The 18,232-nt window shown below is 35.9% G+C and overlaps 1 protein-coding gene across 5 annotated transcripts in view; it reads right to left on the bottom strand.

Annotated features, from left to right (window-relative positions):
• The window catches only part of STRN3 (striatin 3), a 137,686-nt gene that overhangs the window by 33,053 nt on the left and 86,401 nt on the right, over positions 1-18,232 (bottom strand). For 3 of the 5 annotated variants that reach the window (XM_055291587.2, XM_055291588.2, XM_055291590.2), the window contains exons 6-8: positions 8,848-8,977; positions 7,514-7,655; positions 1,581-1,691 (exon numbers count right to left, since the gene is read on the bottom strand). In XM_055291587.2, the coding sequence (XP_055147562.1) occupies positions 1,581-1,691; positions 7,514-7,655; positions 8,848-8,977 (383 nt within the window). The remainder of the gene's footprint in view (positions 1-1,580; positions 1,692-7,513; positions 7,656-8,847; positions 8,978-18,232) is intronic. The other 2 variants (XM_055291589.2, XM_055291591.2) reach the window with 1 other exon arrangement.

Here is an 18,232-nt window from a genome sequence, read left to right as displayed (position 1 = left end):
ACTTTATTTCTTAAAAAAAAAATTAAACCCTAGGCCAGGCATAGTGGCTCACGCCTATAATCCCAGCACTTTGGGAGGCCAAGGCAGGCAGATCATGACAAACTCAGCAGATTGAGACCATCCTGGCTAACGCAGTAAATCTCCGTCTCTACTAAAAACACAAAAAATTAGCCAGGCATGGTGGCACGTGCCTATAGTCCCAGCTACTCAGGAGACTGAGGCTGGAGAATCGCTTGAACCCGGGAGGCAGAGGTTGCAGTGAGCTGAGATCGCACCGCTGCACTCCAGGCTGGGAGACAGAGCGAGACTCCATCAAAAAAAAAAAAAAAAAAATTAAACCCTAAAATTCTAATGTCATTTTGTCTATTCTAATATAGTAATCATGCAAATGTACTTTTATACTCAGCATGCTTGCATTATAGGTAAATGATGTTAGAACTAAACACAACCCAGCCCAGTATCAAATGTTTTTAAATACAATAAGCAGTTCACTATATAGTCTTTTAATTCACATGCAATAACAAAAGCTATCATAAAGTTATAAAAGAAAATTGTGTAACAGGTGAAACTCCCAAAACTTCACTTATTAGCCTCCACAGTAAATGAAATCACTCAAAAAAGGTTTTACTGAAAGAAACTCGCACACATTTCCATTACACCTGCCATTTAATATATGAATGTATTTGTCACCAAAGAAACACAAAAGAATGTCTATATTGCTTTTGCCTTTTTCTCACACTATTTTCTCCTTTATATAGTCAAAATGTTAGACTAGCAGGGGTCACTGGCCAGTTCAAATGAGTCCCAAAAATAAGTTTCAAGTCTCTCTAGTTAATAGTCATAGGTCTGAAGATATTTTTATGTGGCAACTTTTAAGTTTGCTTCACCAAATGGAAATAAATTGCTACTTTGAGAGAGGTACTATAGCATAAATTAGAGGTACTAAAGTAAATTGGTTAATATACAACATAGTGAAAAATACATCCAGGCACCGAGATACCCAGCAATGACTAAACAAACCCTACTGCCACCACTAACCTCCCACTTCTGGTTTCCTTCACCACAGTAGCCAAAAAATACTACCCAAGAGATTCTTTTTGCTGCTGTTGTTGTTTGTAGTTGGATTAAGACCAGAAAGCAGAACCTATAGAAAGAGCTTTCCTACTCACTGCAGGTAAGGATTCCCAAACTAAGAAATGTAACCTGGATATGAGTTGTTTATAGCTATACTCTATGTATCAAAAATGGAGAAATTTATACTTTTCTCCCTTTTGAACAAATCTTTATTTTTTTATTCCAATGCCAATATTCCAAACAATTTGGTAAAGTTTTTAAAGCTTAAAAACAATCCTCAAAATCTTTCCTTTACCCTTCCCATATATTATAAATGATTTTCTGCTTGATCAATAACACATCCTAAATTATATACAAATAAATTTCAATTATACAACAGACAAAGTTTAAAGTTAGTTGCCCCCTTTATGAAACAAAAAATTAAGTTACACAAAGAAACAGAATTGAAGAATTTTTTTCTCAATTATTGGTATACAAAAATTATAATAGTCAGAATCTGCACTTACTCTTCACCCCTTTCTTCCCCTTTCGTTCCTTCTTGTACTGTTCCTTCAGCTTACTTATTAGTCCCTGGTCTACATCCCAAACCTCAGCAGTTGGGGAGAGGTCATCTTTATCTACATGCAGCATATTATTAAAAGAAAAAAAATCAGCAGTTGGCAATGCAAGCTGTTGGCAGTAAACTGTTATAGCTTTACATAATCATAATAAAATGTACTAATAGCATATACTCAAAATACTTTAAAGGTGCAGTCTCAGTTCTGGTATTCACAACTCAAACTCTAAATGCCCATGTCATAAGTTTCTAAACATTTAATATCAACAGTTAAATAGTGCTTCATTTTCATGAACCACAAATTTGAAGGTTATCATTCATTCAATAGACTGACATTAGAAATCTAATGTTATAAAAATAGATCACTGCATCTTTATAAAAATGTTAATAAAAAATTATTCAGCCAGCATCATAAAAGCAAATGAATGAAATACATGCGAACTACTCGGAAAAGTGCAAGCTAGAAAGGTAAGTGCTGTTTCATTGATGAAAATATTCATGCACCTTCTGTCATACTGATTCTGCATGCACAGGATTAACTGTACTAATGGAGAGGCATTCTAGTCCAATATAATACATATAGTTCAAAAATATAATGTCTTGAATAATCCATACAAAGCATTCAGAGAGTCCCACCTCTGCCCCCACCCACCCAAATAGTTCAACATCTCATTACCTTCTTCCATTGGTCTACAACTAAGATTAGCAAAAAAACAAAAAACAAAAAAACAAACTCAAATTCCACTGAAGAATTTTTTTAGAATTGATTTTTTTAGGATAAAACTAGTGATAAGCATGGAGAAGTAAAAACATACATTGCTGTACATCTGCTGAAGCTACGTCAGCTATTTTAGCTGAATAATAAATCAATATTTAACTAAATACTTGTGCCTGAGAAAAATTTACTCATAGTCAACTAGAGGAAAAACAGCACTAAAAAGAGGCAGCATAAAAATAAGTCTTTGAGAATTATTTTAAATATTGAGGATTTTTCCTTCCTTTGTGTGGTTTTAAAACAGCTCATAAGGAAGTTTAACACTCTGACTTAAGTTTTTGATAACTCAGTATATTCTGGCTAACAAGTTTTGTAAGAGCCACCCTAGGCCTCACTGACTTAATCTATAGACATAAAAAGCCTTTCTCTTCCTTTATAGTGCTATATGCACCAAACTTAAGAAATTCTCATATTTGAATGGCACACAGAAATGCAAATATTTACTGTACCTTGAGTTTTTCCTGCTACAATTGTCATAATTTTTTCCCTGATGGTATGATCACAGGTGGTCAGTCAGTATGTGAAAAACTAAATCCTAAGTTTGAAATTAACTTGCTAACTTGAATCACTTGAAACTAGGTTACTCATGACTAAAACTTACACCTAAGATTATCTATCTGTCAAATCCACAAATTGTAATGCTGTTTGTAATACAGTTGTAAAGAGAAAATTCACTTTACTCAATTCGCATGTACTCAAATCATGAAGTTTCCTGAAAACTATGCTGCATCAGGAATCCTTCTGTAAACTTATTGAACATACCAAGAAAAACGGGATCTCAACAATCATTTGCACTCATCTTAATGAAGTTAATAATTCTTAATTTCAATTACTTAAAGCAAGACAAATTGATACATTATGAGCAAATATTTTTTAAACCTCACAGAGACCAAAAAAAAACCTTAAGTTGTATGAAGTTTATATAGGAAATTCGATAGAAAAATTTAGTAAGAGCCAAACAGTTTTCTAGAAGACCTGTGCAGAGAGAATAAAACTGTGAACAGCTCTAACTATAGTTGACGAAGAGAGTGGAGTGAAAATGCATAGGGAATAAAAAAAGGATAAGCTTAAGGAAAAAAAAAATTACTTGCAAGATAATCTCAAATCTAGAAAACAAAAGTAAATTTAGGCAGTGCAAAGAACAGGTTGGTGAATGCATATGTGCACAAACAACATCCTGAAACTTGCCTGGTAAGTAACAGCTGTTTGATATTGCTTATAAGAAATAGATAAGAGCAAAAGGGAAGAGGCAGCATAATCTTCTACATATTAATCCTGTTTTTAAAAAATCTAGGGGGAAAAAATACCAAGAAATGAGGTTGAATCATTTACAGTAACTTTTTTGTCTAAAAGAAAACACAAATATGCATAAGAAAGTTGACTCCTGACAGCTCAAACCCACAAAAACATGAAATTCTATCATGGTAATTCTGATTACCAAAGCAGATGAATTATACAAATCTATTAACTATAGCATAAATCTGTAACTAACTTCATGCAAATACTCATACTTTATCCATTATACTTAAGAACAAACATTCAGGTGCTAATTGTATTTTGTAGTTCTATAAATCTCTACAAATCAAAGACACGAGACAATAAATGAACATTCTTAAAATACTTAGTCTCCATGAAAGAAAAAGCAAAATAGAACTGCCAACTATTGCTTTCGACAATGAGAAGAACTAAAAATTACTAATATTAAACTCAGACTATCTAATACAGATGACAGTGAAAAGAGCGTTAGAAAGCTTGCCAAAAGGCAGTGGTTTCATAAGATAAAAAAAATTCAAAGTCAGAGATAACAAAGTTAATTGTTGATTGCTAATATACAAAATAACAACCAGATTCTCTAATGTGAGTAAGGACTAGAGTATGTTTCATTAAGACAAGACTTACTTTTTTAAAAAATCAGTGCTCTTTTACCCAATAATTTAAATCTGGGCTGGGCATCGTGGCTCACACCTGTAATCCCAGCACTTTGGGAGGCCACGGCGGGTGGATCACCTGAGGTCAGGAATTCAAGACCAGCCTGGCCAACATGGTGAAACCCTGTCTCTATTAAAAATACAAAAATTGGCCGGGCGTGGTGGCACGCGCCTGTAATCCCAGCTACTCCGGAGGCTGAGGCAGGAGAATCGCTTGAATCCGGGAGGTGGAGGTTGCAGTGAGCTGAGATGGTTCCATTGCACTCCAGCCTGGGTAACAGAGTGAGACTCCGTCTCAAAAAAAAGAAAAAAAAATCTGAAAGCTACCACTTTCCTATTTATAAATATATTCAAATTTTTAGCAAATGAATTCCATAAATATAAAGAGTGTTTGCATATTCATCCTCTTTGCTTTGGAAAAAATGACTATAACATCTTGTTGAGTAGAAATGATGAACTTTGGAAATACTGCATAAATCACTTGACAGTTTTCATTTCTTACAAAAAAAAAAAAAAACTATTTGAACCATCTTGTACTTAAATGAGTTATTTTCCTTCATCAAGAACTTAAAATGTTTTAAAGATATTTCCGTCTTGTCTGGAAGTAGGAGACCTTTTCGATTACTTCCACTTACACAGGAGACACAGGCACTGTCAAATATTGATAGTAAAAAGCAAAGTATTGAGAGTTGTCTTAAAACTCTGCTCTACAAAAGTCTTCAGACAGAAGGACCAATCAGTTGTACATAATATGGAAACTATTATCAAAGAAATAATGCCATTCCGTATAAATTAAATTCCTGAATTTTTTCTTTATCCTTTTGACTAAATTTCTAGCAACTTTAGGCTAAGGAAACAGGAATGAATATGTGTCAAGATTTAGCTAAAAACATATTTGATAAGTTATTTCGATCATTTTCTTTTTAATGAAAATAAGCTAAATGTGCATCATAGGGCTCTGGTTAAATAAAATTAAGGCACATTATTGACAGAATGTTATCCAGCTATTTAAAACGATGCTGACTGGGCATGGTGGCTCATGCCTGCAATCCCAGCACTTTGGGAGGCCAAGGCAGGCAGACTGCTTGAGTCCACGAGTTCAAGACTAGCCTGAGCAACATGGCCAAACCCCGTCTCTACAAAAAAAAAAAAAAATGCAAAAATTAGCCAGGTGTGGTCACACGCCTGTGGTCTCAGTTATTCAGCGGGCTGAGGTGGGAGGACCCCTTGAGCCTGGGAGGTGAAGGTCACAGAGCGCCAAGATTGCATCACGGCACCCCAGCCTGGGCAACAAAGCGAGACCCTGTTTCAAAAAAAAAAACGATGCAGAAGAACCATGTATTAAGTGAAAAGTGTGCATTACAAATCAACATTTAGCAAAACCCTCTGTTAACTAAATAAGTAAATATATATACATATACTTATAAAAATATTTATCTTCGCATGTATTTGTAGGTTCTAAGTTTTTTAAAACATACTTGCATTACAAAATAATTATATAATTATAAAACAATCAGGAAAAAACAATACTTTTGAAATTACTGGAAAAAGATAAGGTATTTCCAACATTGAATGTCTGCACAGAGAAGCTAAAAGTTAAATATTTTTACTGTTTCTCCTGAGCAATGCTGATTTTGAAGAAAGGCACCCTTCTAAACCACAATAATTTTCAAATAGTAAGTAGAAAAATGTAGTCTAGAAAGTAATTGTGGAGTTTTCTCATGTTTGAATTAATGTGTCTATTTCCACTTAGAAGAAGAAAGAAGTAAAGGTCTGAAAATAATGCTTGAGAATTATAATAAGAAAACTGGTGGCAAAATTCAAATCTTTTTAGTACTTGATTCATTTTTTATATCAAGATAGTCAATAAATGTATTACATGTTAGGTTTTTTCTCTCTTGCTATTAGCAATACTTAGTTTAAACACATAAATGAGGGATCTTTTAAAATCCAAGTGTTTGCTATCAAAGTAGTTTTTTAAAAAATCTAGTGATTATTCCTCTTGCTTGTAATTAAGCAAAACTTTGATGTATTAAAATAACCTTCTCCAGGCCAGGCGCGGTGGTTCACGCCTGTAATCACAATACTTTGGGAGGCCAAGGCGGGCAGATCGCGAGGTCAAGAGATCGAGACCATCCTGGCCAACAAGGTAAAATCCCGCCTCTACTAAAAATACAAAAAGTAGCTGGGTGCGGTGGTGCACGCCTGTAGTCCCAGCTACTTGGGAGGCCAAGGTAGAAGAATCACTTGAACACGGGAGGCGGAGGTTGTAGTGAGCCAAGATTGCACCACTGCATTGCAGCCTGGCAACAAAGCGAGACTCCGTCTCAAAAAATAATAATAATAATAATAATAACAATAATAATAATAACCTTCTCCAATAAAGCTCATTAAACACACTTTGTTCTACCTACCACAACATGCTGATATTAAATGAGGATTGCATGAGCGTATTTACTAGGAAAAACATAAATGATGTCAGCTATTACCTTAAAATATTTTTTAAACTTATTTTACTTCCTAATGGGGTTTTTAACCATGTACAGATAGAGAATGGTTTTCTCTTAGTTATGGCTGAATTATTATTAGCACAATGTACCACTTCCAAAGTTTAGGCCCTAACATTTTGCACACTGAATATTATAGGCAATAAAGTTCAGTATCTTCATTAAATTGTGCTCAATATGGAGCTATAATTCAGGATGAGTAGCTTTATTCTTTCTAATTACTAATTACTTTCTAATTACTAATTTCTAATTACTAATTACTAGAATTAGTAATTAGTCAGATAACACTATATGGACATACTGAGAGTTAAATCTTCCTAAATCTAGAATACCAAATTAAACAATGGGAATGTTTAAAACTGAATACGTACATTTTTAAAAATCTACTAAAGGGAAAGAAATTGGATTTCCAAATCAATTAAATGCTTCAACTTTAAATCCAGACAAATTCCAAAAATCAAAATCCACCAAAAGCCATATATATTAAACAGTTTAGTCACCAAATTTAAGTAAATTGGTACAAAATACCTTGATATTATTCAAAACCACTTGCCCTTGCTCTCAGTTTAACTGCCACCATACATTCATACACACATTCCACATATAATATTTAATAATAACCCATCATTAAGGGCTAGATTTCCTCCCACCCGGTATTTCTTTATCATCTTACCCCATTCTGTGCCATCCCCCGAACTCCGTGCTTCTCCAGCTCCTTCACCATCTTCAGCAGTCACTAAAAAATCAAATTCTTTCAGTGCTTCCTCAGTATCAGGATCGTCAGTTAGGTCAGCAGCTAAACCTTCATTACCTATCTGTAAATAGAATATAAACCAAGAATTACTTTTATCCTAAATGGAAAAGGGATGCTTTAATATTATCACAAAACTACATTTACACACCCATTTTAAAATTACTTGGATCAAAAATTTTAGATTTCCCATGTAATTCACAAATCCCAAATTATACTTTAGATAAATGGTTCGACAGTGCTGTGCCAAGATTGATCTAAGTAATGTGGCACTAAAAATGGTTTAAGTGCTAATCATCAAGAACAGTTAACATCTTAAATTACAGTACATTCACAGTTAGTCCTCCATTAAAGAACCAGTCACTTATTTGCATTCTGATGTTATCTTGAATTGACCTCATAAATGGGAAACTGCATGATTAGTCCGTCACTCATAGAGATAGGGCATAGTAACTAATTTAAATTCATAGCTGTGATAATTATAATAGTGCTTTACCTTCCAGAACAAAAAAATAAAAAGGATCAAAATCTCTATTCACCCAAATAGACTACTTTATACATATAGAATGTGTCAAAAAAGAACTGAAAACTGATTTTGTAGACCAGAAACTTTTGTGGAACATTGTCATTTTTTTCTTACGTTACTGTAAAATCTCAAATACTAACAACTAAACCTACCCACTTTTTTCTATGGTTGAAATGCTGTACACTACTCTGGTAATCCACGAATGGACAATCAACTCTACTTTGGCTTCTATAGCGAGCCCCTCAAACCACTCAAATAGATAAACCTGTTTCTTAGGTTATGAGCAAAAGTAAATTTTTATTATTCTTTACTAAAATACAAGAATGTTGAGACTTATTTATAATTCACAGAACACTCCCTCACCCAGGGTGGAAGTATTCCCATTGCAACTTCAGTTCATTTATCACTGGTGTGCTGTACATGAAGAGACAGACTTCAGCAGTGATTCTCAATTGTAGCAGAAGCGGAAAGGGCATTGCTTTAAAAAGGTTTCAAAATCAATGGACTAGTCCTATAAATACAGACCTTTTCTTGCCCACTTAGTGAATAATACAGCAAACAATTCCTACTCTATGTGTGTAACGCAAAAAGAGCTGACCACATAAAACTTTTAACCAATATGTAAAATAAAGATGATCAATCACTCCCAACGTAACTTAAGACATCTCAAAAATTCCTATTCCAACTACATGAATATATAGCTAATAAGAATATAAAATATAATTCCTACTTTGTGTTTATTCATCCGATGTTTGTCTTTTCCTTCTGGGATGCCTTCAATCATGTCATTTTCCTCATCTTCATCACTGTCATCAGCATTTTCTAAGAAATTGAACGTCTCAAGAACATCACCAGAGGACCTGCATGAAGGAAATAAGATGAATCCAACTATTCCAATGGTTGGTTCTAATATTTCTTTCTGGTTCCCATTTTAAATCAATTCTTAAAACTAGAGATTCGAATGACTACCTACTGTCTGAGGGCTTTATTCAAGAAAAAAAGTTTGAAAGATTTATGTTCTACAACTGAAATAAAAGTAATTATTCTCTGCTGACTTTCTCCAAAGTTCACTGTCCAAAATATTTTAGGTAATTACCGCAACAAAATAAAATCCTATAGTATTAGACACTCAAACACATATTATTAGTTCTCAAAATAAAGCCATCATAAGCAACTGAAACTTGGCATTTCTTATAACTACAACCTCTTACAGTTTGGTCTAAATGTTTGAGGACTAAAACAGTAAATACCAAAGTTTATCAGGCGGGGCCAGGGACAGTGCTTCATGCTTGTAATCCCAGCACTTTGGGAGGTGAAGAGGGGAAGATCGCTTGAGCCTAGAGTTCAACACCATCCTGGGCAATATAGTGAAACCCATCTTCAAAAAAAAAAATTACCGAGTCAGTTGTACAAGCTTCTTCCAACCTTTGCAGGTAGAACTGATCACTCCCTTAAGAATCTTCAGGCCAGGCATGTGGCTCATGCCTGTAATCCCAGCACTTTGGGAGGCGGAGGTGGGCAGATCACAAGGTCAGGAGATAGAGACTATCCTGGCCAACATACTGAAACCCCGTCTCTACTAGAAATACAAAAATTTGCCTAGCATGGTGGCGTGTACCTGTAGTCTCAGCTAATCAGGAGGTTGAGGCAGAAGAATCGCTTGAACCCAGGAGGCAGAGGTTGCAGTGAGCCAAGATCACACTACTGCACTCTAGCCTGGGTGACAAGAGTGAGACCCTGTCTCAAAAAAAAAAAAAAAAAAAAAAAATTACCTGGGAATGGTGTTGTTTGCCTATAGTCTCAGCAACTCAGGAGGCTGAGAGAGGAGGATTGTTTGAACCCAGGAGGTTGAGGCTGCAAGTGAGCTATGACTGCATTCCAGCCTGGGTGACAGAGCAAGACCCAGTCTCAAAATGAAAACAAAAAAAAACTTAAAAATAATTTATCAAGCAGCCCAGATTTATAGTAAATCAGATATAAAACATCCCAATCCATTTCATAGACTCTTAGCTAGAAAAAATAACTCAAAATCTATTAAATAAATACTTTTAAGTCTTGCAGAATCACTTATTTAACAGGTAATAGGGACAATATATTTTATCCACTTAACTAAATCTTTTAACTAATTTGAGTTTCTCTATGCACACACAAAAAAAGGTTTTCATATAGTTGTTTAAATGTCGAACAATAAAGGCAGCAACAAAACAGTACAAAATTCAGCTGAACAAAGACTTTCACCATGAAAATTCTCTGCTCTGCCACTAAGTAGCTGCTTGAATTTGGCCAAACCATTTAAATCTTTTGGCCTCAATTTCTTTACCTGTAAATTGTGGGGGCTGAATTAGATTATCTCAAATGTCTTTAAATGTCTTTACTAAGAGTGCATGGTAACAAAAAGAAAACTAATATAAAACTCAGGGAGGGTTTTTGCCCCCCTCTCTGATTGGTTCCCTCCATTAGTCCAAATTAAGCATGTAATACAATTCAGATTATAGTCGCCCCTTGGTTTCCATGAGGCATTGGTTCTAGGATACATACCTCCCTATCATGCTGAAGTCCCTATGCACATTCTCCCTGTAGTATACTTTCAATTATCTCTAGATTATTTATAATACCTAATACAATGCAAATACTACGTAAATAGGTGTCACACTGTGTTTTTAAATTAGTATTATTTTATTTTTTAATTGTCGTTTTTTTAATGTGGTATTTTCAATCCATAGATGAAGAACCTACAGATAGAAAGGGTTGACTATATTTTTAAAATAGCATTAACAAAGAGTTTTAATAGGTTGTACTATATCCCACCCAATCCAGCAGACTGTTTAAAGGAACTGTATAATGACTGAACGTAGGAGATGGTTTCTTCAAATGCAAATTAGTAAAAACAACAACAAATCTACCAGAACAAAATATACTTTCAGCTCAAAATTTACAATGTAACTTAATGTTTGGAGATTAAATGAAAGGCAATGAATGCATTTGATAAAAGTAGCATATCAATGATACAATAATTTAAAAGAATTTTTTTTAAAGATATATTTGTTTTGAACTTTGAAAAATTAAGTACTGCTGCTCCTTGGATAGAAATTTCTGTCTCTAAAGGAAGAGTGCCTCCTGTTTCCAGGTTTTAAAACTGTATTTAATCACAGCAATACATGTGCATGGCTTTAAAAGTCAAATGGAACACAACGCACAAAAGAAAGAATTGGTGAATCAGATTTCACCAAAATTATTAACATTCGCTCTTTGAAAGACACCAAGAGAATGTAAAGAAAAGCCTATAAATTGTGAAAAAATATTTGCCAGTTATATTTCATGAAAAACTTGTGTCAAGGGTATATAAAGAACACTTAAACCTTAACAGTAACAAAACAATAAAAAATGGGGAAATATTTCAAATAGACATTGCATCATAATGATAGGTGGAATGCAAATAAGCATATGAACAGATGCTCAACATCATTAGTCTTTAGGGAAAAGAAAATTAAAGGATCATAGACTGTGAAAGGTCTCAGGTTTTTCCCTGCCTTCATGCTGACAACCTAGCCTATTACTGTTTCATGGATCCTGAAATAAGTCATAAAATTGAATCAGAGACAAGAATTCTCCTCAGGAGCACAGGAAGTAATAGGATCATGTTTGCTGAATTTCCTTTGCCCAAGTCCCACAAGGGTGGCAAGGAGGTAATCAGGTAGATGTTACACTTACAGTTCGTTGAATCATAGCGGAGGAACTCTGAGCTTAGGGAACTTGAATCATTTATACTCAACAGTAAGCATGACTTCCCAGAAGACTGTCTCTATCTTACAAGGTTGTTTGTTATATAAATATCCTTAAATAGATAGTCCAGAATAAAAGGGCAATATGTGTCTCTGCTCACAGGATGTTTAGAAACATGACAGATCAGTGGAGAATTGTCTCTAAAAAAACAAACATGAGGTAGGGTCACAAACTTATAAGAATGACTAAAATTAAGGAACGCAGTCTGGAGTGGAGTTGATGAAGAGTAGAAAAAGATTAGAAGAGTTGCTGAACTGAGGAACGAAATAAGTAATCAGCCAGTGAAGAAAAAGAAAAGGTTTGTCAGGCAACTTTTAGGGCTCTACTGAAGTTAGCTAAGAATAATTTGGGGATCATGAGTATCATCAATCTTTTGTTGTTGCTGCTGTTGTTGCAGTTGCTAAAATGAAGTTCTGCTTCCTAGGAAATACTTAGGAGAAAAAAAGCCAAATAGTTCTAAATAAATTGACAAGGCATACAATGAGTAACAAGAGAGTCCCCTGCCCCATCCTTCTCTATCTTTGATTCCTACACACTAGGAACAACCATTTTTCAACTTATTTTTAAAGAAACTTCCTTTATTATTTACCCTATTTTTTCTAAATAACGTGCTCAGATTGCTATTTCTTGCTAAAAATATAGTTCCCTTACAGTCTCCATCCCACATCCACACTTCCTCCCATAACAGTAATATAGTTACATCAGCTTACTTTTGGCTATATTAATATTCCATGGTTACATTGTAAGTACATATTAGTATGTCCATGTAAATCACATTACAATGACTCTACTTCCTTTCTTTTATATATAGTTTTCCTGAAATAACTGCCTAGTGTGTTTTTTTTTAATTGCCTGGTTTTCCAAGGATGTTACCACTATTCTCCTCTGAAATTTTCCAGCAGAATTGTACATCTCCTTTCAAAATCCTCAAACACATAAAGCAATGTATTAATTTCATATTTTCTAAGAAACGTTCCTTCCAGTATTCTGTCCTCCTTCCATTCTACTCTGGCTAATGTCCAGGCCCACTGCACAACTGTTTCCTGAAATTTCCTTTCCCTCTCTTTATTAGATATCTTTTTTCTTGGATCCTACACTTTCTTCCTTCTTGACTTAGTCTCTCAGAATTCTGAGAAACATCTCCAATAGCTTCCTGAGAAAAAATGAAGGGTAAATTTGAGGCTTTCATATCTAAATGTCTCTTTATGCTATTAATACTTTCACAAACAATACAGTACTTGGCTCAGTATACAAATCTAAATGGAACTCACTTTCCCTCAGAATCTTTAACGCACTGCTCTCCTATATTCTAGCTTTGAAAGTTAATTTAATAATGCCTGATTCCTAGTCTTTTCAATGTAGTCTAATTTTTCTATCTGGAAGATTTTAGAATTTCCTCTTAATTTTTAGTGTTCATGATTATGGCCACTGTATGGATCTTTTTTCACTGATTTTATAGAGTACCTGGAAAGAATCCTTTCAATCTGGAAACAAACATCCCTGGAAATACATTCTGAAAATATATTCCAGAGAGTTTTCTTGTATTACTGTTTTAATCAAGTTTTCAACACTTGATTTGTTTTCTCTTTTTGAAACTCCTATTCCGACACTGACCCTCTCAACTTGATCTTTGAATTTTCCTTTTTGGTCCTAACTGGTGTACCGTCTACATGGGTGCCGTGGTCTGAATGTTTGTGTCCCTCAGCAAAATTCCTATTTTGAAACCTAATCCCCAATATGATGGTATTAAGAGGTGGGCCATTGGGAGGTGGCTAGGTCATGAGGACAGTCCTCATGAATAGGATTAGTACCCTTATAAAAGAGGCCCAAAGGAGCCTGCCTTTTCCACCATGCGAAAACCCAGTGGGAAGTCAGCAGTCTGCAACCCAGAAAAGGGTCTTCACCAGAACCCAACCACGCTGACACACTGATCTTAGACTTCCCAACCTCCTGAGCTGTGAGAAATAAATTTCTATTGTTCATAAGCTATTCAGTCTGTGGCATTTTGTTACAGCAGTCCAGAAGGACTAAGAATATGGCTATCTCTTGTCAAGCTGCTGACTTAACTTCTGCATGATAGGACACAGGCCCAGCCATTTCACTGACATATCCCAATTTTCAGTACCATTAGGCCTTTCCTGTTAATGTGATTCAATTTCAATATCTTGCTTGTAAGGGATAAAAGCTGCCAACATACTGGAAGTCACACAGTAGGAGAAAACGGGAGATCTCAATGCTCAGCTGGAGACTTTCACGCAACCCTGCTGTTTTCATTTTATACAATAACTCCATCTTTCAGCTGTTTTATTTCTTAAGAAAACAGAAATCACTGGTGGAAAATACACTACCATTCTTTGGAGTAGGGGAGGGGTGGTGTTAAACCAGCTTCACAAGATGAAAGAGAGGATTCAACATTGTGCTACATTGTGCTTCTTAAACTTTTTTTTTTCCCCCAAGATGGAGTTTCCCTTTGTCGCCCAGGCTGGAGTACAGTGGCATGATCTCGGCTCACTGCAACCTCTGCCTACCAGGTTCAAGCAATTCTCGCGCCTCAGCCTTCCTAGTAGCTGGGATTACAGGTGCCTGCCACCATGCCCAGCTAATTTTTGTACTTTTAGTAGAGATGGAGTTTCACCATGTTGGCTGGTCTGGTCCCAAACTCCTGATCTCAAGTGATCTGCCCACCTCAGCCTCCCAACGTATTGGGATTACAGGCGTGGGCCACCATGCCCAGCCTGTGCTTCTTAAATAAACTTTAAACCAATTCTCTATTCATACCCCTATTTAAACCTCACTGAATACCTGTAATTCCTTAGCCTTTGTGGCTTTACTGGAATTCTGTGACTTGAACTGGCTTGTTCCTTTTCTTCATCCTATCACTCTCAAATGCACTTATGTTTAATAAGCTTTCTCAGGGTCACTCAGTCAGTTGCCATTCCTCTATTTTCTTTCTGGATTCCAAATCGTTAAATTCTCCATATCTCACGGACAGTATACTCTCTCATTCTTTCTGTATGTCGTTGTTTTTTTTGTTGTTGTTCTTTTGTGTTAATGCATCTTAAGCCCTTCACTGTTCTTTAGCAAAATTTCTGAAAGGCACACAAGTAAAATGTGACTTTAACCTACCATATTTAAAATGGAAGTCTCCATCTGTGGATAATTTTTCTCTTTGCCAACTATTTATTTACTACCCTCTCTCATTCTAAAAAGACAACAGAATCTTAAAAATGAATATATCCAGATGAAAGGGAAAACAAAACGAAGCCAAACGTAAGGCTGCTAAGTAAAAGACTAAATGTGTCAATACATTTTCTAGAGGAGGCCCACAAATTTGGCCCTGAGATTCCAAACAGGGTTAAAAAAAAAAGAGGTTGGCGGGGAGCAACAACTGGAGGTTCAAAGGTAAGTAAGACCAATTATTAAGAAACAGCGCAACTTTTCCCAGTTATAAGATCTAAGAGAACTTTCCCAATGAGTCCTCATAAAGTAGATACTTTGTGATATGATGCACCATACAACCACAACCATACCCTACCATAAATCAAGAAATACAATAGTGCCACTCACTCGGTAGTATCTAATAAACACTAGTCTTGGTGGGGGTCACATTTCAACTAGATACACAATATTTCCTAATAGCTAACAATTACATAACACTTACTGTGTGTCAGGCATTGTTCTAAATGCTTTACATTAATTCATTCCTTCCTCACATCAATCCTATGATCGTCATTTTACAAATAAGGAAAGTAATGTTCCTTGTCCAAAGTGACGGCTAGTAACCGGTGGTTAAGTTAGGATTCAAATCCAGTTTGTCTTCAGAATTCATATTCTTAACAATTAGGCATACTGCCTCTAAAATATGAATCTAAAATTTACCATCCTCTACTTTTGGACATTAAGACTGCTTCTAATTTTTTTCCTATTATAAATAAGAATGTAATAAACATCATTGTGCTGAAATCTTGATCCACATGTTATATCATTTTCTTATTCCTAGGGGTTTTCAAATGGCCCTAATAATGGCTCAACCATAACACGCCTACATTAGGGCAGAATCAGAAAATGTCAGTGTACCGCATTAAGAAGAAAGCCTCGATTAAAACAACTATTTCTGGCCAGGCACAGTGGCTCATGCCTGTAATCTTAGCACTTTAGGAGGCTGAGGTAGGAGGCTGCTTGAGGCAGGAGGGTTGCTTGAGTCCAGGAGTTCAAGATCAGCCTGGGGAACATAATGAGGTCCTGTCTCTACAAAAACTTAAAGAATCAGCCAGGTGTGGTGGCATGTGGCTATAGTCCCAGCTACTCTGGAGGCTGAAGTGGGAGGACTGCTTGAACCTGGGAAGTTGTGGCTACAGTGAGCTGTGATTGTGCCACTGCACTCCAGCCTGGGCAACAGCGCAAGACACCATTCAAAACAACACTAAACAAATAAACAACTATTACCTACATGTCCATCAACAGGTAAAGAAATAAAGAAAATGTAGTATATGCATACATTGGAATATTGTTGGTTATGAAAAGAAGGAAATCCTGTCATATATGACAACAAGAATGAACCATGAGGACATTATGCTAAGTAAAATAAGCTAATCAGAGAAGGACAAATATTGCATGAGTCCAATCATAAGGTACTTAAAGTAGTCAAACCCAGAAACACAAAGTAGAATAGTGGTTGCCAGGGGCCGGTGCGGGGAGGAAATGGGGAGCTGCTGTTCAAAAGTTATTGTTTCCAGTCATACCAGATGAAAAAGTTCCAGAGAGCTGGAACTTTAGGCTTCTGTTAACAATAATGCACACTTTAAAGTTTGTTGAGAGGGCAGATCTCATGTTGTGTTTAACATACACGCACGCACACACACTCCAAAAAACTATCAAAATCTTAATTTTGCAAAGGCAAGAAGCTTTACAAGGAGAAGATACAGCTTATCAAGATCTTTGTAAGACGATACTAAGAGTGAGGGGGAAAAAAAAACTAAAGGATCTTTGATTCAGATTCAGAGTCAGACGTAGTATGGCAAACGTGTATTGCTGTAAAATATTTATAAATTCTATGAACTACGTGAGTGACCAGTTTGGCTAAAAATACTTGATAATATTTCTGCTTTTTCTCTTATGCTACAAAACACTCTATGCTTCCTGAAATCACAGTATAGAAAATAAGGGCTCTATCTGACGTCAAACTGACTTTAATAGTCATTTCTCAGAAATAAAAACTCTAGGCCGGGCGCAGTGGCTCACGCCTGTAATCCCAGCACTTTGGAAGGCCGAGGAGGGCAGATCACGAGGTCAGGAGATTGCGACCATCCTGGCTAACACGGCAAAAACCCGTCTCTACTAAAAATAGAAAAAATTAGCCGGGCGTGGTGGCGGGCGCCTGTAGTCCTAGCTACTCGGGAGGCTGAGGCAGGAGAATGGCGTGAACCCGGGAGGCAGAGCTTGCAATGAGCTGAGATCGCGCCACTGCACTCCAGCCTGGGCGACAGAGCTAGACTCCACCAAAAAAAAAAAAAAAAAAAAAAAAAAAAAAAAAAAAAAAAAAAAAAAAAAAAAAAAAAAAAAAGAAAGAAAGAAAGAAAGAAAGAAAGAAAGAAAGAAAGACTCTAAATTAAAGGCTTATGTTAACTTTAAACCTTACAGAAAAAACACATACACATATATGTATATGTGTGTATATACATACCTATACACACACACACACACACACACATATATACACATTTTCTTTTTTTTTTTTTTTTGAGATGGAGTCTCGCTGTGTCGCTCAGGCCGGAGTGCAATGGCATGATCTCAGCTCACTGCAACCTTTGCCTCCTGGTTCAAGCGATCCTCCCACCTCAGCCTCCCAAGTAGCGGGGATTACAAGTGTGCGCCCAGCTAATTTTTGTATTTTTAGGAGAGATGGGGTTTCACCATGTTGGTCAACAGGCTGGTCTTGAATTCCTGATCTCAAGTGATCCACCCGCCTCAGCCTCCCAAAGTGCTAGGATTATAGACATGAACTACTGTGCCCAGTAGACCAGAATATATTTTAGATAACCGCACAATATCATAAAATACATCTATGGTATAAAATAATGTTTATAAACTATATACATTATTTATTTATTAAGCTCTAAATGATCTTAATGAACTCATCTGGTTTTTTCCCCATTTTCTTTGTCTTTCTAATCTATGTTACTCAGGGTAACGCCTCATGGTAAAAATGCTTAACTCCTTGTATTTATCAATTCTGTATTAATCAAAAGTATATCTGCTAGACAATAATAAGTGTTGATGAGGATGTGGAGAAATCAGAATCCTTTTAGTACCGCTGGTGGGGAGGTAAAACA

This window comes from Symphalangus syndactylus, chromosome 9 (genome assembly GCF_028878055.3).
Source record: "Symphalangus syndactylus isolate Jambi chromosome 9, NHGRI_mSymSyn1-v2.1_pri, whole genome shotgun sequence".
Taxonomy (NCBI): domain Eukaryota; kingdom Metazoa; phylum Chordata; class Mammalia; order Primates; family Hylobatidae; genus Symphalangus; species Symphalangus syndactylus.
The sequence above is the reverse complement of the archived record's forward strand: the minus strand, read 5'-3'. Positions and strand labels throughout refer to the sequence as shown.